Here is a 27,045-nt window from a genome sequence, read left to right as displayed (position 1 = left end):
GATAGTTTTGTGTGCACAGTAGGTATATCAATCCAAAGTTGAGGAGGAGGCGGTGGATCCTTCAGCATGCAGCTGCTTAAAGACACACGAGAAACGTACTCTCTCGCGTTCTCCGTGAACGTGTGTAGTGTAAATATAGTTCTGAGGAGCGGCCCGTGTTCCCAGTGGTCTGTCTGTGTACTGGCGACAGGTGGCCTTGCTTCCCGTCTGTGGCTGTGACTCAGGAGCACCGGGAAACGGGCCTTTCATCCCGGAGCCAGGGGCTGGAGTACACCGGTCCCTCCCCGGCCGTCACTCCCTGGCAGGGGCAGCTGGGCTGGAAAACATTGCTGGCCGGAGTTTGGTGGTGATGTTTTTTTGAGATAGTGTGAGGGGTGGTGATGGAGTGAGGCTTCGGTGATGGTGTGAGGGGTGGTGGTGATAGTGTTAATGGTGTTGGTTTGGTGATGCGAGGGGTGCTGATGGTCAGTCAGTGTGTGGTCATTCACTATGGACTCAGGCAGTGTGAGGTCATTCACTATGGACTCAGTGAGAGGCCATTCACTATGGACTCAGTCAGTGTGAGGTCATTCACTATGGACTCAGTGTGAGGCCATTCACTATGGTCTCAGTCAGTGAGAGGTCATTCACTATGGTCTCAGTCAGTGAGAGGTCATTCACTATGGTCTCAGTCAGTGAGAGGTCATTCACTATGGTCTCAGTCAGTGAGAGGTCATTCACTATGGTCTCAGTCAGTGTGAGGTCATTCACTATGGTCTCAGTCAGTGTGAGGTCATTCACTATGGTCTCAGGCAGTGTGTGGTCATTCACTATGGACTCAGTGTGAGGCCATTCACCATGGTCTCAGTCAGTGTGAGGTCATTCACTATGGTCTCAGTCAGTGAGAGGTCATTCACTATGGTCTCAGTCAGTGTGAGGTCATTCACTATGGTCTCAGTCAGTGAGAGGTTATTCACTATGGTCTCAGGCAGTGTGTGGTCATTCACTATGGACTCAGTGTGAGGCCATTCACCATGGTCTCAGTCAGTGTGAGGTCATTCACTATGGTCTCAGTCAGTGAGAGGTCATTCACTATGGTCTCAGTCAGTGTGAGGTCATTCACTATGGTCTCAGTCAGTGTGAGGCCATTCACTATGGTCTCAGTCAGTGAGAGGTCATTCACTATGGTCTCAGTCAGTGAGAGGTCATTCACTATGGTCTCAGTCAGTGAGAGGTCATTCACTATGGTCTCAGTCAGTGAGAGGTCATTCACTATGGTCTCAGTCAGTGAGAGGTCATTCACTATGGTCTCAGGCAGTGTGAGGTCATTCACTATGGTCTCAGTCAGTGTGTGGTCATTCACTATGGTCTCAGTCAGTGTGAGCTCATTCACTATGGTCTCAGGCAGTGTGAGGTCATTCACTATGGTCTCAGTCAGTGAGAGGTCATTCACTATGGTCTCAGTCAGTGAGAGGTCATTCACTATGGTCTCAGTCAGTGTGAGGTCATTCACTATGGTCTCAGTCAGTATGAGGTCATTCACTATGGTCTCAGTCAGTGTGAGCTCATTCACCATGGTCTCAGGCAGTGTGAGCTCATTCACCATGGTCTCAGTCAGTATGCGGTCATTCACTATGGTCTCAGTCAGTGTGAGCTCATTCACCATGGTCTCAGGCAGTGTGAGCTCATTCACCATGGTCTCAGGCAGTGTGAGCTCATTCACTATGGTCTCAGGCAGTGTGAGCTCATTCACTATGGTCTCAGGCAGTGTGAGCTCATTCACCATGGTCTCAGGCAGTGTGAGCTCATTCACCATGGTCTCAGGCAGTGTGAGCTCATTCACTATGGTCTCAGGCAGTGTGAGCTCATTCACTATGGTCTCAGGCAGTGTGAGCTCATTCACTATGGTCTCAGTCAGTGAGAGGTCATTCACTATGGTCTCAGTTAGTGAGAGGTCATTCACTATGGTCTCAGTCAGTGTGTGTTCATTAACTATGGCCTCAGTGTGAGGTCATTCACTATGGTCTCAGTCAGTGTGTGGTCATTCACTATGGTCTCAGGCAGTGTGAGGTCATTCACTATGGTCTCAGTCAGTGTGTGTTCATTAACTATGGACTCAGTGTGAGGTCATTCACTATGGTCTCAGTCAGTGTGTGGTCATTCACTATGGTATCATTCAGTGTGATTGGTTATTAAACAACACAGGAGTCCACTGTTCATTGTTTCATCAATTTATTTTCAGTTCAATTAAAGATGTAACCAACAGTCAATCAGATAGAATCTCTATAAAGATATAAAAATACAGTGGAATCACATGAAGCCGTTTGGTAAATCAATGAAATCTAGGAACTGGAAGTGAAAACAGAACCACATGCCTCTAAACATCTCTGAGGGTGTTTATTACAAAAACAAGATATTGGACGTCACCACTTCATGTCCTGACAAAAACATTGTCCAAAAAACAAAAAACGAGTCATTCAACAGAATATATTCTTCAAGAAAAATACAAATATATCTGCCAATTTTTTTCTAACTACGTTAAAACACATTTGTAATCAAACGTATGAATGAATTATTGAACATATATATGTTCTGTATATATTTTGTTTTTGGGTTGGGGGGGGCATGCAGTGTTTTTCCATCAGGATGAAAGCCAGTGGACAGAAGCGTGAGGGATCTATCTGCCTCTCAGCGTGGCCGTGGCCGCCGCCGCCGCCGCCGCCCTGACTGAAGCCGTCCGGTCCGCCACATGTTTTACAAAAACCCTGCATGTCGACTACGGCCCCTCAGGTGGAACGCGGTCGGGGACTGTCCGTCTAGTGAGGTTGCCCGCGGCTCTCCGTGGTCTGGGTGGTACGGTAGCCTAGCAACGCTTCCTGAGCGACCATAAAAGGCACTACAACGGGATGCTGCCGCGCCCGTGCGGCTGAACCCTGTTTTCATGCGGCGGCGTTTTGAGATTCGGTCGGGGAAGCCGAAACGACGACGACAACGCTAGTCTTCGTAAGTTCCCACGATTGACTGCAGGTGTGTCGGCTGTTGGCTGCAGGTGTACCGAAAAAACGAATCGATATAAAAAGAAGAAATCGACATTTTAAGTCATGCCACACGAACTGTGTTCAAAACAATTGACCACAGATGAAAAACCACAGACGAGAGCCAACGTTATCCCTCACCGGTGTTATGACAGTCTGGCCTAGTGGTTGTAAAACGCCTCGGGCCGCTTCTTCACACAATAGAACCCCTCAGGGTGCCCTTCAGGAAGATGGGTTCAGTGCCCTCTTGGTCGCACTTCCTTCCCCATCGCCATCCCCGGCTGTGTACCTCCCCCCCCACGGATCAGAACAACCCTCCCCATGTTGGATGAAGGCGAGACTCGCGAGGAGTGACCCCACGGCGCTGTCCGATCACGCGTCTCCCTTTGACCTCTGTCGGGGAAAACCCAACAAACGGATGAGAGCTACAGGATCGCCCCTTCCTCTTCAGTGTTAGCGCTGTGCTTATTACTAACTCAGCTAACTCGTGCCGACTCAGAGCGCACGGGGAAGTAAACACTTCGGGACCAACAGACGCGAGTTCACAGGATGTGGATTGTGAAGGGTTCGCCTATGAACGGTCTGAACCAAACACGGCCCCGCGTTCTTAACCAACCACACACACACACACACACACACACACACACGCACACACACAGACACACGCACATAGTAGGACCAGGGAAGCTCTGGAACCGTTTACCATAATAAACAACAAAACAACAGCAACAACGCTTATTCTGCATTAGTGCGACAGCAGGAAAGCACACGACTCTGCGACTGAATACATCATTCAACAGGGGAAGTGTTCCCGAGACAGCTTCCCCCTATGAAGTAAGTGCCGAAGCTAAAGGGACAAATGGAGAAGTGAGACGTTCTCCTCGTTCTACTAGTGGTCACCGTCTCCTCCTCCTCCTCCTCCGGACCTCCTATGGTCCGGCTCCAGTCCTTCGACCACGTGGAACCACACTCTCAGTTCTGCATTTACAGACCCTCTTCGAGCGAGCTCAGAGGAAAGCAGTGCATCATGGGAACAGTGCATTATCCTTATTATCAGGACAGTACCTCACACAGCAACATTACAACGCACCAGGCAGGAACGCATGGGATTATATTACGATTAAATGAAAGGGAGAGGAAGAGGGAGGAAGAAGACGGGCGTGTCACGGGAGAAGGTGGCTAAGCCCTTAGCTTTCCGCCAACAGCTACAGTTAGTTATGTTAGCAAGCTTCAGCTAGCTTTAAAGGCACGCGCTCCGGGTTGACTGAACGGAGAAATCCATTCACCAACAAGTTGAAAATGTCAGTTGCATATTCAGAATGGTCTGAATTGATGACTGTGCTGTTTCATATTGTGCCACAAAATTGTACAAAACCTTTTTGTGAGAGAGAGATAGAGAGAGAGCGAAAGAGAGAGAGAGAGAGAGAGATCAACGAGGAGCTCAGAGTAAGTGGTGGTCCCACGTCCTAATAACCGCTCAGAGCTGTTACTCGGGTCAGATTCCTGACACACTCCAATATGAATGAGGTGCGTTGAGGTCAGCCTGACATGGAGCCACGCCAGGCTGCGTTTCAGTCACCAGACACTTCCACTGTGGCTTCAATTAGACAAAACAACTATCAACAAAAGGAATGCAGTAATTAGAAAAAACAATGTCCGACCGTGACATCACAGACCAGACCGTGACATCACATGTCAGACGGTCGGTGACATCGCAGGTCAGACAGTGAAAATCGCAGGTGATGCCACAGGTCCGACCGTGACATCAGAGGTCAGACCGTGACATCGCAGGTCCGACCGTGACATCACAGGTCCGACTGTGACATCACAGTTCCTCCAGTCAATTAATTAACGAGATCTTGACGGAATCCCACTAGTTTGTTAGTAGCATATATTCTGTACATGTTTCCGGCCTCGTCAACTCTCTGTCCGACAGGAAGTGGATGGATGCGTGCAGGGCGGGGAGTCAGGGTCGTCTCCTTCGTAGCAGACAGGAAGTCGGTGCTGCCGCGGTAACAGGGGAGCCTAGTGTCCCCCACCTGTGCCTCATCATCATCATCACAGCATACAGGCCACAGGGAGAACCAGTAGACCAGGAAGCCCTTCTTTAGTCCCGTCCTTTCTTCTTCCAAGACGACAAACCTCAACCGAAAACCAGACGCTCTGTGGTGCTTCATGAACCAGGGTTAGATGGTCAGTGCAGTATTTACCCAGGGGTCAATGCGCCACAAGGGGGACCCCGGGTCAAAGGTCAGGAAACAGTCTCCGATGGGTTACGCTAAAAACTCAAATCACCCAGGAACTAGATATCATCACTGAACGAAAAGAGTGAATGAAAACAGATTAAATACGAAACAAGAAATGCACAGAGAGCCCGCTGATATCTCCCATCATGCCTCAGTTCTGTGGGGTTTCATCAGCCAATCACGGCTGAAACCACCAGAGACGCTGGCAAGACTCTGAGCGGAATAAAAAACAAACTTGGCGTCTGAAGGAAAAACAAAAACTGGGCACACAGCCCTGAAATGTACTTGAGAAAAGTATGTCTGAACACTTCTGAGAACTTTAAGCACACTTCAACTATTAACTTGCAGGTGCTGACTATTGTACAATATGAATGATGCTAGACCAGAGATCCATGAACGCCATTGTCCTTTGAAGGCCAGTCTTTAACTGTGGCTGTGAACGGCCAGAACGGAACACGGCCATTTACTGGAGCCTAGGATCCCGTTAACACTGCAGACCGGTTCAACGGATTGTTCATTTGATAGGTACATGCCAAATGTGATGATCCAGTGCTGAGTCCAGCAAGGTCCGTACTGCAAAAGGTGAAAGGTTTTCTATCTGCTAGTTCTTAAACGGGTGAGGAGCCGTTTGGGAGCGAGCAGGGTGTCTTGCGCCCAACGTGAGACGCTGGTGGTTTGAACAGCTGGGTTTAAACTCCCACCCCCCCCCCGACCCCGACCCCAGGAAGAACGAACGGCCCAAATGTTAACTGTAAGCAGTAATCGCGGCTAGCCACGCCCCAGGCCGGCCGAGCCAATCAAGAGAGCCGCGTGTGGCTGAAGAGCAGCGGCACCAGGAAGATGACGTTGAAGCCCACCGCGCCGTACACGATGTAGCGGTAGGGCAGCTCCACCCCCATGTTCTGCCGGGCCGCCCGCACGTCCTCCGACGAGACCCCGGTCAGGCGGCACACCAGCGTGATGGTGACCTTCTTCATCACGGCCCGCGTGGCCAGCAGCACCAGGACCCCCAGCGCCAGGCGGACCCCCATGAGGGCCAGCAGGCCCGCGCCGAGCGGCGTCACGGGCAGCGGCAGCTGCTCGGGCCCGGGGTCCGGGAGCAGGCCCAGCAGGTGGTTGACGTGGGAGGCCAGGGCCATGCCGGCGCCGGTGCCCAGGATCTGGGCCGTGTCGCCCCGCGAGGTGCTCCAGGAGTCCAGGGTGAAGGAGAAGAGGCCCGCGCCCAGGTGCACTAAGACGATGACGAGCGGGGCGTAGCGGTACGTCAGGTAGAAGCCGTCCACGGCGTCCAGTGCGGGCAGGAAGACCAGCAGGATGAGCACGGTGTACAGGAAGCCCACCACCACGTCCTGTTGGGGGGGGGGGGGGGGGGGACGACGACACAGAGGGTTAGCTTATATGCAAACAGCTACAGTGAAGGTTAGCTCTCGCTACAGGTTAGCTTCCATGCCAATGGCAGGGTAGCTCCTCGCTAACAGCTAAAGGGCAGGGCAGTTTAGCTTACATGCTACCAGCATGGTAGCACCTTGCTCATAGCTACAGATCAATCAGTTGTCCGTTGCCAGTTAACGGACAACTGAATACGTAAAGATTGTCCGTTGCCAGGCAGGTATCAAAAAACATTTGCGCTCATGTTGCCAAAGACGAAATAACATAATACAGATAACGGATGGCTAGATAACACTTTTTTTTTTACTTTATATTTGTATTGTATTTAATTGTTTAATCGAATTTAGCTAGTAAACTGAGTGTTTAAAGTGTATCATAGTTTATATTGGTATAGTATTTAATTGTTAAATCGAATTTAGCTAGTAAACTGAGTGTATGTAGTCTCGTCGTCGGCATCTCTCGTCGTTCGACGCGATCGTCCGTTGCCAGGCAACGTTCGACGGGATCATCTGTTGCCAGGCAGGTTTGGAATGGATTACGTAGGCGGTACAAATTCGGCCCCCGGTACAAATCTGGTGTGAAAGCACCCCTATATTCGCCGCAGTGTGGCAGTATTGGCATGTCATTTGGAACGCACCATCCATCTACGTTCATTCGTTTGAACAGATTCACTCACTTACAATAAGTTGTCAAATGTTTTGCAAGATAATGTTATGCTAGGGGGGGGGGGGGGGGGGGGGGGGGGATATTTTCACAGGAGGGTCGTTCCTCACTGAATCCATTGTTTCAGCAGGTGGATTCAAAATGTACCTCCGCCACAGGAATACGTCAACGAACGCGGAGAACCACGGGGCCAGGAGCGGGAATGAGTCATGGCTCAGGTCGACTTATCTAATCACACACTTGAACTTTATTCACCAGTGAAACAACACGAGCACGGCGGCCACCTACTCTGCCCCAGGAGGTCTATCCCTGATAAGGCCTTATCTGCCCCGACCCGCCCCCCACACCAACAGAAGAAAAGTCACCACTTTCGCTGATGACACAGTGTTTTATTGGTCTGTTTCCCGGGGACGGGGTAGAGGAAGTTGAACGTTGGGACAGGATGTGGCGCCGGGTTGATTATAAAGGCATCAGTCGAGCAGCGTGGGAGTCATCAGGTCTTTAGAACCCGTTTAGACAGGCTGGTTCTTTCCAGCTCTCATACTAACGGATGAGGACATGTGGCCTGATTGCTCCTAGAACAGTCGGCCAAACGTAGACGCCATTTGTTTAAACGGGAAAAGGAGGGATGTTTTGTGATATTTTTGTTAGTGAGTTTCCTCCGAGCCATATGACGGTACACACCTGGACCTTACACAGTGCTATACTATCTCATCTTTCACTAAATGATGACCGTGCACAAAGATATTCTTAACACACCGTCCTAAATATGAATATAATACATTTAATGTTTGAGTGCGTTTCAGCTGGTGGTTGTAGTGTGGTGTGGAGGAGGGTGACTCAGGAGTAGAGTTGCAAAGGGGTGGACAATTTCCGGTAAATTCCCTGAAACTTTTTTGGTAAATTACCATGGGAAGTTAAGCTGGGGAATTTTGGAAATATTACAAATCTGAAAATTATGGGAATTAACTAGGAATTTAATCGAACTGTATCATATCCAAGCATAAATATATATATCTATATTATTTTTTTAGAGCTGTCAGTTAAACGCGTTATTAACGGCGTTAACGCAAACCAATTTTAACGGCGTTAATTTTTTTTAACGCGCGATTAACGCAACTTAATATTTTTTAACAAAAGAAGCAGTAGCCTGACTGCTATGTTCAAGGCATATCTTTCATCGTTAAATTGCATTATAGGCTTTTTTTATGTACCGTCCTGTTTTGATCAGTATATGCCAATGTTGTTATCAATGAAAAAACATTTGCACAAGGCAAGCAGATGCACTTCTTCATGTTGATAAGAGCATTAAAATGAGAAAAATTAATGGGACAAAGAATTCAAGGGATATTTAGCATAGAAAAAATATACACGATTAATGCGATTAATCGTGAGTTAACTATGGCATTAATGTGATTAATCGTGATTAATTATTTTAATCGCTTGACAGCACTAATTTTTTTGTTATAAATATGCCATGCAAAATAACACTATAAAAAAACTATTAAAAGACTACAAAACTTGAAAAACATAATTTTAGCAGATTTATTTGTAAGTAGAACTTTAACTAATTCTAATTATTTTATTCGTTCATTGAACAAAAACATGAAATTTGAGTTAAATATGCTCTGGGCTCAAAGGTGTGGTCCAGCGTTCTAGGAGTCATCAAGGCACATGTGATTGAGGACTGCAAAGTGCCTGTAGGGGTCGTGGTCTCAATAGCCCTGCAGTAAGCAGGGTGCTAGCGTGATTGAGGAATAGCATAGATAATCAAGTTTACTTGCATGAAATCTGGTTGCGTTAGTCAAGATTATGCTCAAATATATTTTTCCCCAACTATATTTAAGTCGCCTGCAGTCCGGAGTGGGTTCAAGATCTTCCTTTGCCTCTTTGGGACAAAGGAAGTTATGCTGTGTATTGGTAAGGAAGGCCTGGTAAAGAAGTCACACATATAGGGTCTGCTTTAGCTCAGACAGTTCAACACTCATTTGTTTGAACGCTGTATGTGTGAGCAGAAACCAGTCAGAACTGGTGTAAGGTCCATTACTGTATCTGGTCAAATGAGGTCATAATGTTAGCTTCAATACGTTTAAATTAATACGATTAAATGAATTCTACATCAATGCGTCGGTTGATGTTATAATCATTACAGAGGGTCTTTCTCCTGATTCTCATTTGATTTTAGGCTGCTATTTGAAACCTGCCCCTCTCCCCAACTATATTAGTGGTATATCTATCTATCTATCTATCTATCTATCTATCTATCTTAATATCCATCCATCCATCTATAGTTAAGAGTGACCTTTTGGTTTATGAGTTTATCCACACTTATTTTCATTTCCTACTTTCTTTATATGTAGAGTATATAATAATCATATTACCTTTAAACTAACAGTACATAAAGTTCTCCCATAAAGGCCGTAACTGTAGGACCCATAACCCTGCTTTAGTGCAGCGTTTATCTGGAGGGTGACTTTGATTTATCACACCGGTGACGCGGGCGAGGGCGGTGCTTCCTGCTCGGTGGTCAGTCATTAACCCAGGTTGAAACTCCTGCAGGGACCTGCTTGACACATCCACGTTGCATAAACCCCGCACGGTCACCATCCGATGATGCCGATTGGTTGCTCCCGGAAAATAATAACAACAGCCGTGACTTTATAAAACAATTTCAAAACAATTTGCAAAGTGGCTTAACATGCGTCAAATAAACTATTGCTGAAACTCAATGCAAACCATTATACGATTTACAAAAAACACTAAATATCACATAGAAGATAAAGGAGTCTACAATTATTCGCGGGCCTCCTCTTTCACCCCCACCACCTCCTCATCCTCCCTCCTCCTCCTTTTCTTCCAACCCCACCTCCTCCATCTCCTCCACCTCATCCTCCACCTCCTCCAGCCCCTCCTCGTCCACCTGGTAGGATGGTGTATGTTCTCAGCTATACTGACTGTACTAATAGAAACTAAAAAGACTGAACATCATCAATGCTTTCTGGTGAACATGGTATGCATTCGGGTCGTGACCAGTTTACACACCGCAGTGGTCTGTTGTTGAACTCTGCCATGATTGGACATTGACTGGCCACACTCCACTGTGATTGGACATTGACTGGCCACACTCCGTGACGATTAGACGTTGGACAGCCACGCCGTGCCGTGATTGGACGTTGAGCAAGCTGTCCGGCCTCCCTGCAGGAGGCCGGAGCCGTCGCGCAGAGCAGTGAGAACACGCAGTGCAGAAACCCGAGCAGTGCGCCTCACTGGCACCCAGCGGAGAGCGTTATACAACTCGGACACAGCAGGGAGCAGATGGAAACACAGATGGTGATAGGACAGTGTTTTACTACAGCTGGTCCCCTTCCAGGTCATCTGGGAGTGTGGTCCCCTCTGGGACCGATCTATTATTAAACCGCAAAGATGAAGACGTGAAAGGACTTGTTAACCTGGTCAAACTGGAGTCCATGAAACCCGGCTGCATTATGAAGTGATTGATGGTGGCTTATATCTGACATATAGCGGTCCCCGTGTGTTTCTATGTTTCAACATGAATACGCCTGATGGTGAGTGGTTTCTGTGTTTGCTTTGTGATTAGGAGGACGTTGTGATGTTTGTACTTTGAGGTTGGGTCGGGCGACCTCAAAGTTTGCCGAGGTCCCTGCAGCCCGAGGCCGGCTGCCGTGGCTCTGAGCTGGAGGCCGACATGGCCGCCAGGAGGAGAGTTTCCTGGCGGCGGTCGCGGTTACACCGTCAGACGTTCCAGCGACAGCAGAACCAGACAGCTCCTGCTCCCCCAGCCAGGAGCGACCGGGAATGGACCCAACCTGCCCTGTGGCCGCCAGGTCACCTGCTCTACGTCCGATCACAGCCATCTCACGGACTCGGGCCACGGAGGGCGGGGCCCGCGCTAAAGGCAGAGCACCGTAGAGCAGAAACGACGCGAGTGGAAGCGCTGATAAAACACTGTTCAAAATGCGCCAACTTTTATCAGTAAGGAAAACAGCATAATGTGCCGAAGCGCTTCCTGTTGAACAAAGGAAGAGGAAGTTGTTTCATGAGGCGTTATGACGAATACAACATACTGATTACCCAGAAGGCTTTGCAGAGCAGAACACCCATCCTCCCCTCAGCTCCACTCACACAAAGCAATCTGATATGCTGCCGTTTATCCACCCACACCCACACACACACCCACACACACACACACAATGATATCAAGGGGGAAGGAGCTCCACGCTACTCCGATCGAAAGGAGGTTATAGGGTTTACCTCAGACAGAGGAGGAGGAGGAGGAGGAGGAGGAAGAGGTTACAGGGTTTACATCTGACAAAGGAGGAGGAGGAAGAAGAGGTTACAGGGTTTACATCAGACAGGAGGAGGAGGAAGAGGAGGTTACAGGGTTGACATCACAGAGAGGAGGAGGATGAGGAGATTAAATCCCAGCATCTAGCTCATGACACGTGACACTAAGGTGTCCGCTCCAGGGTCCAGAGAGTAAAGTTGTTGAGGTGATGATTGTAGCAGTGTGCTTTACTCTTCTCAGCCACCCACGCATGCTTCTCCCATTACCATGAGGGGTGTTTTGCATACAGGCTCTGACTATACAGTTGACGGTCCGGCAGAGACCCGTTTCCTGAAGCAGCAGCCGAGGCGAGCTGACTCTCTCCTGCTGAACGATGTAAGGGACACCGAGCTGGGATCTACAGGAGACAAGATGCCTACGGGGGCCCTGGAACATCTGCCCAGGCCATGGGGAATAGGAGCAAGGAGCTGTTTGATGACATTATGCGAAGGGGGAGGCTGTGCAGAGTCTAGCTGAACTCTGTATTGAAACGTACGAATATCAAACGTACCTTCACGTTCATGAAAATCTGTCAACAACGGAAAACAAAGTGCACCTTGAACTCTCATCAAAACCGGGGTCATATAACCTTAAATCAACAATGTTGAATTCAAGAGATAAATCAATAAGAATTAGACTAATAGCCAGTCTAATTCTTCAATAAGAATTTGACTGGCTATTAGATTACTCTATGGACGCTTAAGAATTCGTCCAATGGAATCTATTAGTATTCATGTCAATTCACCCAATAACCAGCGGACCACAAAGACACAACCTAAAGCACATATTTAACGTAGACCGCCAAGTGGACGACAACGGAAGCATGAAAACCAGTTGGCTGCCGGCCAGCCGCCCCTGGGATACAGACATTCTATAGTTTTCTATTGGGGTCTACTGTTGTTGAAACCATGTTACTGAAGTCAAGCTGCAAACCCCCTTTGAGGTCGTCACCACGACGACCGTAACCCTGGCGACAAACATCCGACAGCCCAAGTCACCAGTGACTGGCGGTGGTTATCTTTGAGTGACATTAATGAGGTGCAGAGATGGCTACCGTGGCCAGCGAGGTGTGGTGTTTGCTTGGCAACCTGAAGGTAAACAACATGGCCGCCTGTATTTGCACAGTGCAAATGCGGTGGTTCACTCTCACCAGGTCAACACTCTGTTAACCTGTCACCCTGTGACCTTTAACCCTGTTACAGTACTTTAGTACAGCAAAGGTTCAACACGTGGAGCGAAGAACAGCCCACTCATTTAATCCATTTTTCAACCACTATCAAGCTTGAAAGGTTACTAAAGATCATGCTTTTGTAGGGTTAATCATTGCATTTGGGGGTACTACTAGAATACGGTGATATGCCTGTATTTTATAAATACCCCGTATTATTCCTTGCACATAGTTGGATGGAAGTCATTTACAAGCCTAAATGGAATTAATGTGGCGCCAGCTTCTAAAACTTTTCAGTGGTAAATGAATGTACGCAAATAATCCATTTGCGGTCAAATGGTTTGATGAATAATCTGCTGGAAATGAGCCAGCAGCGGCTCAGGGCTCAGCTGGCAGGTGGAGCGCTGCTCCTGGTGCATCAGGGTAGAGAGTGATGTGGGGGGCCATGGCCGTGTATCAGGGGCTGGTTAGTGGGGGGGAATACCCAGACTGTGGCTCCCCCCCCCCCCCCCCCCCCCCCCCCCACCATCCGCCCCCAGAAGGTTTAAGGAAAGCCCACTTAAAAGTCATAGGGAGTGATAGTTAATCAGCAATAATAATCAATAATAATCAACAACAACTTGTGCCCATTATGGCACCCGTTACAATACTTATCATCCCCGGAAGGAGGGGTCCCCCACTCTGCGTTCCATCTCAAGATATCTCAGGATCCTTGCTAATGAAGGGAGTTTTTCCTTTCCCTCTGGGGGGCTAAGGTTAAGGGGGGGGGGGGGGGGGGGGGGGTCATAAATACATGGCCCTTTGAGACTGGAACCGTGATTAAGGGCTAAACAATAAAGCCGCGATGAAAATGTAATTAAAGCAAATAATAATAAGTGGCACTAAACTCGGTTATAAAACTGTAACACCTTTCCATGTTCCTGCCACTCTCTCACTGGCGATGCGGTAACATCAGTCAGGAATACGTAATACATCCCGCTTTATTTTCCAAGCACACCTGGGGAAACCGGTCTTCCCTTTTAAGACACACCGCTGTGCCCTGCTTGAAGAACGGGGCACAGCGGTGGGAAGCTAGGGGTGGAAGGTCTAGGATATCACGCCCCTGGCTTCTCTGGAGGCCCAGGCAGGCTCTCGCAGGTTTGGGGGGGGGGGGGGGGGGGGTGCTGCAGAGGTTGGTAAAGTTGCGGGAAGATTCGCAGGACCATCTGGCAGCAGGACAATTACAAGTTTCCCCTCAGCTGTGTGTTCTGATGCTGTAGCCGGGCTGGGAGCAAACAGGCCCGGGCTTGTGTCTGTCTCGCTGGGTGCTCCGGCTCCGTGAGGAGTGAGGCGAGCGAGGTACGCAGGCGTGCGGTCTCAGAGGATCGACGGGGATCCCTGCGGATCTTCGCACACGTGCAGTACACAGAAGTTCCCCAGCATGCTAAGGGCCGTGTGCGTGCGATCGAGGTAGGAGGAAACCAGTTCATAAAGACACACAACAGGTGAATAAGGTTCCTTAACATGAGGTGAATAAGGTTCCTTAACATGTGGTGAATAAGGTTCCTTAACATGAGGTGAATAAGGTTCCTTAACATGAGGTGAATAAGGTTCCTTAACATGAGGTGAATAAGGTTCCTTAACATGAGGTGAATAAGGTCTCTTAACATGAGGTGAATAAGGTTCCTTAACATGAGGTGAATAAGGTCTCTTAACATGAGGTGAATAAGGTCTCTTAACATGAGGTGCATAAGGTTCCTTAACATGAGGTGAATAAGGTCTCTTAACATGAGGTGAATAAGGTTCCTTAGCAAGCGTATGTTTGGAAGTTGACGCCACGTGGGGAGCCTAATTAAATTTACACAAAAAGGAGTTAGCATAGGGTTTAGCGCTGGCTGTGCTAATTCCATTGAACAACAAAAGGCTGGGTCTTGTGTTTCCACGGAGACACCAGGGAGTCAGGGACACCAGCACCCGAGCCAAACCGATTCTGACGAGGAAGGTCGGGTGTCTGAGGGGTCAAATGTCGGGGGTCACCAGCACGGAGGGAACACAAGCACACCAGCATGGAGGTAACATCACATTGCCAGTGCCACTGCTGGTAATGTGATGTTAATGTAATGGGTATCTGGGAGGGAGGTGTGTGTGGGTCACACACACACACACACACACACACACACACACACACACACACACACACACACACACACACACACACACACACACACACACACACACACACACACACACACACACACACACACACACACACACACACACACACGCCTTAAAGCACAAACTGCTTTAAAATAACGACCGTTACGACTCTGGCCGTTTGGTTTCCCCTCATTTCACCCATTCGTATTACGCCTCTATTTAAAAAAACATTTATCGGCATGTTTGTGTGCTTGAAGGAGTGTAAACGCGTAAGAGATAGTGTGCATGAATGTAGTATGTTTTCTTCTATAGAGATAGTGTACATTTGTGTAGTATGCATAGGTCTAGTGTTAGTGTACATGTATGCAGTATGTAATATTCTATTAGAGATAGTGTACATGTATGTATTATGTAATATTCTATTAGAGATAGTGTACATGTATGTAGCATGTATAGGTCTATAGAGATATTGGTCATGTATGCATTCTTCTATAGAGATAGTGTACATGTCTAGGTCTATAGAGATAGTGTACATCTGTATGCTTACCAGGATGGAGTGCATTCCCATGTAGATCCTGCTGACACAGACCAGTACAGTCCAGATCAGGGCCAGGCCCAGACCGATCGGGAACGGGTACTGCAACAGAAACATGACATCAGAACACAAAACCACAAGAAGCAGCCAATAGAATTACAGCTTAGAACTACAGGATCTGGCCTGTAGTTCTAAGCTACAGAAACAATTTTTCAATGATTATATTCCTTTAATGTTGAACCTCTTGTTGCACAATTTCAGTAAAGTTTAACCTTACAGCCAAATATTTCAGCCCCACGATCTGAAGTGAAATATTTAACATTGTCTACTGAGATAATGCTAGACTAGCACACACACATTTTAACAGCCTACTCCCTCACAGGTTGCAAATCACTGTGAAACACACACAGACACGCACACAAACGACGCGTGGGAGAATATAAACACAAAGACCCTGATCAAGGTCGTTTTTGAACGACCACAGAATGCCTGGCTGTTGTGAAAGACGTCGCCTCTTGGGTGACACTAAAGTGAAGTATTAGGCTGGAATGAGGGGAAGTGAGGACCTCTCCTTCCTACACAGGGAGTCAATCTCGGGTTTAAATTGTGAAATGAAAGGGATGTAATGAAATGAAAAGGACTCAATTAGCCTCTCCCAATTAGCCCAGGTGAAGTTATTGGAGCCCCATTGGTCCCCAGAGACCTCTGGGAGATTGTTTACACCTTGTTCTTAGTTCTGCTCCCTCAGCATGAAGAACACTCACACACAACCGTCCTCCTCCTCTTCCTCAATCATCACCTCCTCCTCCTCCCGTCAGTCTTAATCACCACAAACTCCTCCTCACACCTCTTCTCCTGCACCTCCTCCTCTCCCTGCACATCATCACTTCTCCTTTTGCCTCCACCATCCCCTACTCCTCCTCACCCCCAGCACACTTCATCACCTCCTCTTTACTCCTCATCCACTTCCCCTCCCGAGCTATCAACATCACCGCCTCATCTCCGCATCTCACCTCTCAGATCACCGTCTCCATCTCCGCCCGGAATCGGCCAAAGCCCTCTCCTCCGTCCCCTCTCTCCTCCTCCGTCCCCTCTCTCCTCCTCTATCCCCCTCTCCTTCTCCAGCACCCTCTCCTTCTCCTTTATCTTCCTCCACCCCCCCTCTCTCCTCCACTACACCACTCTCTCCTCCGTTTCATTCTCAGATGTTCTACCTCTGTCGTATAAAACTATCTATACCTCTCATTTAAATCCAGCTTTCATCATTTCCCCTTCCTCCGACATCTTCTAAAAAGCTCCCCCAGTTATGCTTCCTATTTAATCCCTGGTGCTCTCATTCCTCCCGGTCTTTCTCAATACTCTCTAAACACTCCTCTCCCCGCCCCGCCCTCCTCTTCCATCTGAACCTCCCTCTCCTCCATCAATCCGTTTCCCGTTTGTGTTCCTCTCCTCCCTCTCCACTCCTTCTCTTCCTCTCCAATACGTGCTCTTTCTCCAGCGCCCTCCCGCTCCGGTGCCTCAGACCGGGGACGTCGTCTGGCGGTGGCTACTGTTTCCCTTGGCTCAGAGACCCACAGTCGCCAGTCCTGTCCGATTCCTGCGTACTCCCAGGCCCGAGAGATACGTCTCCCAGTTCCAGACCCATTTCTGGGAGTCAACGTTTGCACGCAAAACATCCACTGCCTTCCGCCTAGAAGGCCCCGGTTGGTTTCACAGAATCAGCCCAGAATGTGCTGAACTTCGTCACACACACCCTCCCTGGAAGTTGGCCAGGGCCAAGGCGCGCTCCCACGGGACAGGCCCAGCCAGGAGCAGGGTGTCTGGGGGGGGGGGGGGGGGGGGGGACCGGGGACACACCCTGTCCCTCTCTCTGGCCCCTGCCTGGATCAACCGTAGGAACATCGAACCCTCCCCTCCACAGATTTACACATTCGCAAATGAGCTCTGATCCATCTGAGCTGGTTCGGAAGGACACAGAAAGAGTCCGTTTTGAAGCAGCCAGCTCGCTAATAGTACGATAACTATATGGAAGCTGTCTCTGTGGTGAGGAACAGGAGAGGATGATAGATACCAATAGTATGGTAACACCATTGAAATGATGTCTCTGTGGGGAGGAGAAGATGATAGATACTAATAGTATTGTAATAGTTTAGTGGTGAGGAGAGGATGCAAGACATTCGAGAGAGAGAGAGAGAGAGAGAGAGAGAGAGAGAGAGAGAGAGAGAGAGAGAGAGAGAGAGAGAGAGAGAGAGAGAGAGAGAGAGAGAGAGAGAGAGAGAGAGCGCTCTGTTTGGCACTGTAAGTGTGTATTTATTTCATTGCCAGTAAGGCTCTTTTGAATTGAACTGAATTGACTCAGAGAGAGTGAGAGGAGAATCAGGTCTTTACCCGGAGGCTGCACATTAGCAGGGCCCTCTAATCTCTAACCAGCCAGGGAGAGACACATACAGGTTCACACACACACACACACACACACACACACACACACACACACACACACACACACACACACACACACACACACACACACACACACACACACACACACACACACACACACACACACACACACACGGTTATAGGAGAGTTAAGATGTCGCCGAATAGATTTCCCTGAATTTGCTATTTAATTCAGTGTGTCGTCAGTCCTTATCATGTTGAGGACATCATAGATTAAAGTCTAATGCCGTTATTATAGGCCGAGCTAAATCATGACCTAATGTTGATAAACGCAACTTTAACAACCTTTAAATCTTTAACTGCTATCTGAGCTTCAGGAAGCAATATTGATAACAATATAAATGAACACCCTATCAGATCTATACCTGGAATTAGCAGTGATCTTATGATCATGAGCAGGTATCGATAACCGACGTGAAACACAGCTGAATCCATGACATTAGGATTAAAGGTCAGGGGCTGTCAGCATTTGGTTAATAATTCATCATATTTCCATTATATTCGCTAGATATTGCAAGTAGTAATTTTAAGTGCATTGATTTGCATGTTACACGGCCTATGTCCATGTAAGGTTTCACTGGCAATATGGTTTGGCATCACTGAGTATAATCTTTTTCTACAGCGGCCAAATACACAGTCTTGATTTGAAGAAATTTACAGACGCTTTTATACAGTGCTGGTCCATTTTTGATGACTGTTAATAGCCAATCACGCCTTTAGAGAGCCCCTCCACCTGCAACATGATTGGTCGAAACAACCAGACCTGGTCTCCCGTCAGACATTAAATATAATCTAATGTCTATAATGGGATTACTAGCTGTATGGTAAACTGATGCTTCTGCTTCTTCTTAAATAAATAAATGATATAATACTATTACAAAAAACATTTTGGTGTTTTTACCAGCAATAAAGAAAATGTCTGGCAAACGTTAGATGGCTTCACCACCAGTCCCACAAAGCCGTTCCCTCGTGACCCAAATGGTTGTCATCTTATCATTACTACCAGTATTGGAGCGCATTCCATTCTATGAGCCGCAAAGTGGTGACTGGGGGTTCCTCTGGTCGGACAGTGTGAGGCCCCTCTGCCTGACCTTTGACCCCCGGCCAGGCCAGACCCTAGTCTGGTGTCCACTGACCGTGGCCGGCTCTCTGCTCTATGGTCTAGTCCTGATAACCAAAACCTAGTTTTACCACCATGCTCGCCGTCTTAAATAATATCAGGTGCCCTGAAATTATAATTTTTCTATCAAACATTTTGTATCATGCCATCTTTATAATTGAATTCATCCGACTCGTCCCCAACTGACCGCACTGTAGCACACGTGCAGATAAACACTCGTAATCCAGATGCCTGCTGATAACGGAGGAATTTGTGATCTGAACGAATCAGCAGTCAGCCTGTTAAGACATGGGAGTCACATTTCTCCTCATCATCCCTGTCACCCGCACAATACGGACTTGACTATTTGTCTGTCCGGATCCAATTTGTGTGTCAATCTACACTTTAAACGCAAACGCCCCTTGAGCTTCAAACAATGTTCTCCCACGGATGAAACTTTATAACGACGTGAATCGACTATTGTGTTTTGCCATGAAACCCCACCAAGGAAGACCCCAAACACAGGAAGCCAGTCGGTTCCACTTCCCTGTTTCACTAACGGAATAAACACACAAGACGGGCAGGCCTACCTCCCAACGGCCGTAGGTCAGGAAGAACAGGGAGAAGGGCAGGGCCGTGCCCGACATGGCGTGGGTGGAGGGCATGCTGTACTCGGAGTTGTAGAACATCTCCACCTTCACCACGGGCGGGGATGCGGGTCGCTGCCACCCGACCAGGTCCTTGGTGCACTGGCCCAGGTACATGACCCACACCCACACCATCACCACCCGCCGGCCAACGAACGCGTCCAAGTTCCACATGAGGAAGGGGAAGAAGGTGATGTAGAAGGACTCGTTGCCCAGCTCGGTTCCCAGCGTGAACAGGTAGTACAGGAGTCGGTTCTCGATCCGGAACTCGTGGCCCGCGTCGCCGGTCAGAGAGTTCTTGCGGAGCGGCTTCACGGTGCTGCCGGGACTGTTCCCGGCGAGGCTGTGGGGCTTCACGCCGCCTGTAGCGACCCCCTCGCCCGTGGCGTTGGTGAGGACCGTCCCGTTGGTGGAGGGGTTTTCAGTCTCGCCTTCTGTTGTTGTTGTTGTTGTTGTTGTTGTTGTTGATGTTGATGTTGTTGTTGTTGTCGAGGCACCAATCCTCCGTCGAGTCTGTGATGTCAGCTTCTGCCCCTCCCCGCCTTCACTTACGACCGAACCCTTCGTCTCGCTTCCCCCGGAGATGGAGCCGTTGTTGTGGGTGCGAGTCCAGTCCAGCTCCCCGCCGCCTCCCGCCCCGGGGCTCCGGGAGAACGAGCCGTGCACCCCGCACATCTCCTGGAAGTGTGCGACGTGGTGCGGGTCCTGGAGGTCGAGCCACAGCTCTCTGATCCAGCTTCTTTTAGTCATCTTTAACCACTTCTCGAGTCGAGAGGACCCGGACCCGCGGTCCTGATCCCCGGAACAGTGAACGGTAGCGCTAGCTCTAGCCCGCTAAACCGAGCATCATGGCTGAAAGCGGCTCTCCGTTCCGCTTCCCAGCGGAATTAAAAGATAAAGACGCTCTTAATATCAACCACCACCGTAACGTTGCGCGTTAATGAGTATAGATATCTACTTTAAGAGTGAAGGGAACCCTCCTGGTGTCTGACGGACCGCTCCGGTCGGTCCGCTATCTTCTGTAGTATCAACCTTCTGACGGACTCGTGGGACGCGCACCGTGGACGCGCAACGACTGGCTGTTGGGCGCGCACCATGGACGTGCACCGACTGGCAGTTGGGCGCGCACGCAGCGTTTACGTACGCGAGACATCTTCTGCGTGATTTAGCGTCATACACAAACACACAGCACACATATTACTAATGTGGGTATTTTTTTTATTTAATAACCAACAATTTGAAAATAATTAAAACAATGCTTTGTCAAAATAGCTTCTTTTTTTATGTAGTGTGCATTTCAATAAAATATAAATTATCGTGGTAAAATATCGATTTTTTTTTCGGGGGCAGAGTTCTAACTGAAATAGTTCCTTCGTTTTTCCAATAGTGATTGTTATCAAGATGCACGTTTTTGACCAAAGAAAAAATCGGTCATACAGACAGACATGGCAGCTGGCGATATGGTTAATTCATTATGCAGAACATATTAGGTCACATAAAAAAAACATAGAAAATCAACATTATACGGTACCGCAAGACATACTCCTTCATAGACGCAGGGTCGCAGCCACCGTTGGTTTAAATGCACGTGCCACGTGATGATCAACCATCGAGGGCGTCTGAGGTGGTTATGGTTCAAAACGACAAGGTGGTAAAAAATGTTGAATCCCAAATAAAACCTAGCAGGATAACCGATATAGAGGAGGGTGTAGAGACTAATGAAGACCGTACTAGGAGGGTGAAGAGACTGTGATGAAGGCCGTAGCAGGAGGATGAGGCGACTGTGATGAAGGCCGGCTCCCATGGCCTTGATGGGGGGTTGGCTGCCAGCGGTCCCTCGACGGGCTCAGTCTGGCACAAGGCCGACCTCTAGTGGTTGGATGGCAACGTAGCAGACAATATAAGCTACAAACTGTCTTTACAAAAAGCTAACATTTATTCAAAATGCTCAGACAGAGAATGACACGCCGCAAAAAAGACCCATGTTTAAATGGCTGAGCCAATTCACCTGGTAATTGAATAACTCTGTTCTAGATTTCTCCAGGTTCGCCCAGCAGGGGGCAGCAACGCTATGCGTGATAAAGGTGAAGCCAGCTTGGCGGGGAATTGAACGCTAACGACAGAGAACACGCTGCATACCTGCAAATTAATATGTTTAACCGGATCAAGGTAACACGACAGTTCACACATACCATGAACGAAACATAATTACCAATGAATTACAATTAGTAATCATTACTTAAATAGCTTAAAGTTCAAGAGAAATAATCATGAAGGTACAACAAAAACGCAGACCTCTTAACGAAAATCGAGGTGCATGGAAAGTAGCCCACACTTTGTATTCCCTGAATGAGCTCACGGTTAGCAATGAGCAACATTTAGCACAAAAATCTACAACCACACACCCAGTCCTGCGTGAACAATCTCACATTAAAAGGCAGTTTAAGCTGTGATTAAGTTTCCTTTAAGGGTTGGAGAAACCGTCCAACTTTTAGCTTCTACCACTTAGCTTCGGTGCTCGGCGAATATTCAACTGCAACGTTAGCTTTCTTGACCAGTGTTGAGCCGCTTGCTAGCATTAGCATAGCAAGAAGTGGCAGTCTTGTTATCGAGCATGTAGAGAAAACAGCTACACCGTCTTAGAAAAAAAAAAAAAATATGCCTTTCAGTGGACGGTTGATCCAGGGTATTCGTGGTTGGGTAGGTTCTGAGCCCGGGTCAACACGACAGATACCACACAGCTTCTCCCAAACCCTCTTTAGCGTTCACGGTAACTCGTTTCGACCGGTCGCGGCCAACTGTCACCCGTTGTCGTCCATCTTGTAAAGCAGGTACTGCCGTGTGCCGCGCTCGGCCCCCCCACCGGGGCAGGCGTCCAGGCGGCAGAGGCAGGTGCATGCTGGGTAGCCTGTTGGCAGGAGGTGGTAGCGATGCGGTAGCTCCCTAAGACCTAGCGACGACGGACAGCGGTCGCTCACCATTAGCTTCACGCGCTTCCTGTCCGGGTACGCCGACTGCAGCCCGGGTGGTCCTCGCCTCCTCGCTACCGCCACCACCTCCTCCTCCTCCTCCTCCTCCTCTTCCTCCTCCTCCTCCTCCTCCTCCCCCAGCACCTCCTCCTGGTGGTGGATCTTCCTCAGCAGGTTGTTGATGAGGACGGAGCGTCGCAGGTACGCCTCGGGGTCGTCAAGGAAACGCAGCTTGTCCAGCGACAGCTTCAGGATGCAGCTGCGCTCCTCCTGGAGGATCATGTGCTGCAGGAGGAGAAGGAGGGGGGAGGAGGAGGAGCAGCAGCAGGAGGTGCAGGAGAGAGAGGGTGGAGGAGCAGGAGAGAGAAGGAGGAGGAGAGGGTTCAGGAGCAGGAGAGAGGAGGTGGAGGAGGAGAAGGTTGAGGAGCAGGAGAGAGAAGAAGGAGGAGGAGAAGGTTGAGGAGCAGGAGAGAGGAGGTGGAGGAGGAGAAGGTTGAGGAGCAGGAGAAAGAAGAAGGAGGAGGAGAAGGTTGAGAAGCAGGAGAGAGGAGGTGGAGGAGGAGAAGGTTGAGGAGCAGGAGAGAGAAGGAGGAGGAGAGGGTTCAGGAGCAGGAGAGAGGAGGTGGAGGAGGAGAAGGTTGAGGAGCAGGAGAAAGAAGAAGGAGGAGGAGAAGGTTGAGGAGCAGGAGAGAGGAGGAGGAGGAGGAGAAGGTTGAGGAGCAGGAGGAGGAAAAGGAGAAGAAGGAGGAGTAGGGAGAGGAGGAGCATGACAGAGGAGGAAGAGGAGGAAGAGCAGGAGTAGTAGGAGGAAGTGGAGGAGAACACGTAGGAGGAAGAGGAGTAGGATAAGGTGGAGCAGGAGAGAAGAGGATCAGGATGAAGTAGGATAGAGGAGGAGGAAGAGGAGGAGGAGGAGAAGCAGAAAGACATGCTTGTCAGTAAACGTCCCCTCCTCACAGGTGAACACTAACTTCCCAGACCCGTCATGTTAACTGCTGAGCTATTGGCTCATTAAGCATTCATCAGGCAATCAATTAATCAATGAAGGTAAACACGGCAATGTTTAAAATCAATACCAGCAAAGAGTGACGGCGGATGAAACACCTTTTGACAGACCATGGAAACTAACTGTGGAGAACAGAGAAAACATGTTACAGAGTGTGTGTGTGTGGGGCAGGATGTGTGGATCTATACAGCAACTGACCTCCCAGCCTTCCGGTTAGGAGGTGATGGAGAGGAGGAGAGAGCGGTGAAGGGAGGAGAGGTAGAGAGGAGGACAGAGGAGAAGAGGGAGGAGAGGGTGGACTAGAGAGAGGAGAGAGTGGAGAAGAGGAAGGAGGGAGGAAGACGATAGAAGCGGACGTCCAAAAATGCAGAAGCAGAACAAAATTGCCCATGATGAGTGAAAGAGATAGAGAGTGAAGGGGAGGAGAGGAAAGATGAGAGGAGAGGAGCCAGGAGGTGGGAGGGGATAGAACGAGCATGATTGTTGAGGAGAGGAAGCGTGGAGGAAAAGATGTTTGACAGTGAATGAGTCATCCATGCGAAGAAGGTTTTGGTGTATATTGCATGGTTGTGATGTTTTTCCCGCTTTAACTCATTCAGCAAACAGGGGGGCAGGGAGACATCGCCCCTGGCAACCAAGATCAATAAACCATTAAGTCGGCTCTGAGAGCGAGAGAGCACCCTAGGGGCGGTCTCGGACTCACGGTAAACTAGTCTCACAAATCATCTGACGTGAATATCTAAAGACTGACGGCAGACGCGCTGGGATTGGCTGAACGGGTCGTCAATCTTTTTGCTTTGTGTTTGTTTTCGACCAACCCTGTGGTTGGAGGCTTGCTCTGTCGGCGTGAATCGATTCAAGCAAACGAGTTTCTCTTCATCAGCATATCTCTGTCACCAAACAGGAAATAGGGCGTGACTCCGCCCCCTTCAGTGTTTTCGCTTCCTGTCCTCGGGACGTACTTTCTGAAGGTAGCCGTGCAGGCGTCCGTGGAGGTCCTCTTCCTGCGCATACTTCCTCTTGAAGTAGGCAATCTTCGACGTCGTAGAGGGGGGGGGGGTCTCTCTCGGAGGGAAGGGGATCTGGGGGAGGGGAGTGGGGGAGGGAGGGAGGGGGGAGAGTTACACCTGTGCAATCCCACCATCGACAAGGGCTCGATACAGAAGCACAGGTACATTCTAAATCTTCATCATCAAAATCAAATTTGAGATTGATGAACACACTTTTTGCACGCATTTTGTTACAAATGTAACAAATACAGAGTAAAAGGTGGATACATGAATTGAGAACACAATATGTATATATATATGAATGGAGAGTACCCTGTTAACTCATATATCACCTCTAAGTCAGGTTTATCACCTCTATTACTCACTCTATGGGGTATATCAACTCTATATCGCTCCAGGGGTATTTCACCTAATCACTCTGGGTATTTCTCTTCTATATTACTCTAGTGGTATGTCCCTTCTATATTACTCTAGTGGTATGTCCCTTCTATATCACTCTTGGGGTATTTCCCCTCTATATTACTCTTGGGGTATTTCACCTCTAGGGGTATAAAGAGGTATCCACGTCACACCCGTTGGACGTCACCTGCGGCAGGGGGCGGGGCAGGGCCGTGCGTGGACGATGTGACCAGGGTGTCAGCGCGTGGGGGGCCCGGCGGTCCCTCGGGCTCCTGCGGGAAAGAGGAGAGAGGGGGGGGGGTGGGGGGGGGCAGATGTGAGTCACGGCACGGGTAGGATCATGAGATATAAATAATAAACATCAAGCTGTATTATAGGCAGGTCTACACGACTACACGACTTTTGCTGTTTGACATTATACGGTCGTAAACCTGTTGCGCAATGCAGCGTGCCATTTCACGCGCGGACGGAGCGATGTCGATGTTGTCAGTGGATTGAAACGCGCACAACACGCACGGTGGAACACACGTCGCGTCAGGTTCCGGCAGCGAATATAACATGACCAGCGCAAATCCAAGGCTTGAAAGTGATTGTGCGCGTGTGAGCTCCTAGTGTGTGTGTGTGTGTGTGTGTGTGTGTGTGTGTGTGTGTGTGTGTGTGTGTGTGTGTGTGTGTGTGTGTGTGTGTGTGTGTGTGTGTGTGCGTGTGCGTGTGTGTGTGCCTCTGCACACACAGAGAGCTGCACACTACAACCTACTTACAAGTCGGGCAGTTGAGGAAAATATCAAAGAGAGGTTGTACGTGCGTGTCGCGAACGACGATTGATGCTTATTTATTCGAAACTGATTATCATTGATAAAAATATTAATAAAAATGATAATAATATTGCAAATCTGTTGTAAGGTTCGAAACACTCACTGCGACGGCGCCAACTCGTTTTGAAGAGATGTTGAGTGTTGTGCTTGGAACGCTGCATCTTACCTTCTTAATATCCAGGGAGGATGCACGGTACTCTCTGAGCGTTCAGGTCCTGATGGTGCACGCGGGTTTTTTTCAATAGCGTCATTTACCGTCTGCACCGATCCACCCCCACGCAGAGGGAACCCAGAGATGCAGCTGTCACTCCTACGGCTCTCCGCAGCAACAAACAACAACTCTGAGGCAGACCCTCACTACTCCCAGGCTCTTAAAATATCCCTTTCAGAGCAACAAGAAACAACACGGACATCCGCGCCACCTTATTGGTCGACCCCCTGAAGCAGCTGTTTCCTGTTGCTAGGAGTGTCACTAAGCAATGGTGACGCGCCCGCCTCGTCTCATCCATTCTTCTTTGATGTTCTTCTCCTTGCATCATTTAGCCCCGCCCACCGGACGGAGGACGCGTCGCTGAAGAGAGACGCGAGCATCGATTTAATGATCCACCTCGTCAACCAGGGCACGCTCGGTGTGTTTAGTTCCCAGGGGAAAGGGTTTTATCGGAGTCTTATTTGTTCCACGGTTCTTCTGAGGATGCTGTAATGTCTCAAATAGCGAGCTGCAGTGTGTTATGAATAGTAGACTCACTAGTCCAGACCAGAGGGAATTGAGACCATGTTGAACTGCACACGTGTGGTTGATGTTGTTGTAATGGGATCTCTCTCACCTTCTCTCACTCCTTCTGTCTCTCTCTCTCTCCCTCTCTCTCCATCTCTCTCTCTCCCTCTGTCACTCTCTCCGTCTCTCTCTCCCTCTGTCTCTCCCTCTCTCTCTCCATCTCTTTCTCTCTCCCCCCCTCTCTCTCTCCCTGTTCGCTCTCTCTCTCTCTCTCTCTCTCTCTGTTTCTCTCTCTCTCTCAATCTCTCCCTCTCTCCATCTCTTTCTCTCTCCCCCCTCTCTCTCTCCCTGTTCTCTCTCTCTCTCTCTCTCTCTCTCTCTCTCTCTCTCTCTCTCTCTCTCCCTGTTCTCTCTCCATCTCTCCCTC

The 27,045-nt window shown here is 49.0% G+C and overlaps 2 protein-coding genes across 2 annotated transcripts; both read right to left on the bottom strand.

Annotated features, from left to right (window-relative positions):
* Positions 1–2,194: 2,194 nt before the first annotated feature.
* On the bottom strand, positions 2,195–20,792 carry sgpp1b (sphingosine-1-phosphate phosphatase 1b). Its single transcript, XM_060051542.1, has 3 exons — positions 19,645–20,792; positions 15,509–15,598; positions 2,195–6,609 (listed from the first exon to the last, which is right to left on the bottom strand). Exons 1-3 carry the CDS (start codon positions 20,449–20,451, stop codon positions 6,058–6,060), a joined length of 1,449 nt encoding a protein of 482 aa, XP_059907525.1. The 5' UTR covers positions 20,452–20,792; the 3' UTR covers positions 2,195–6,057.
* Positions 20,793–20,898: 106 nt separating this feature from the next.
* sertad4 (SERTA domain containing 4) lies at positions 20,899–26,733 on the bottom strand. Its single transcript, XM_060051716.1, has 4 exons — positions 26,067–26,733; positions 25,226–25,357; positions 24,639–24,758; positions 20,899–22,955 (listed from the first exon to the last, which is right to left on the bottom strand). The coding sequence occupies exon 4, from the start codon at positions 22,950–22,952 to the stop codon at positions 22,503–22,505; it is 450 nt and encodes a 149-aa protein (XP_059907699.1). The 5' UTR covers positions 22,953–22,955; positions 24,639–24,758; positions 25,226–25,357; positions 26,067–26,733; the 3' UTR covers positions 20,899–22,502.
* Between the last annotated feature and the right edge of the window lie 312 nt (positions 26,734–27,045).

This window comes from Gadus macrocephalus, chromosome 5 (assembly GCF_031168955.1).
Source record: "Gadus macrocephalus chromosome 5, ASM3116895v1".
Taxonomy (NCBI): Eukaryota; Metazoa; Chordata; class Actinopteri; order Gadiformes; family Gadidae; genus Gadus; species Gadus macrocephalus.
This window is presented reverse-complemented; position numbering and strand designations above follow the sequence as displayed.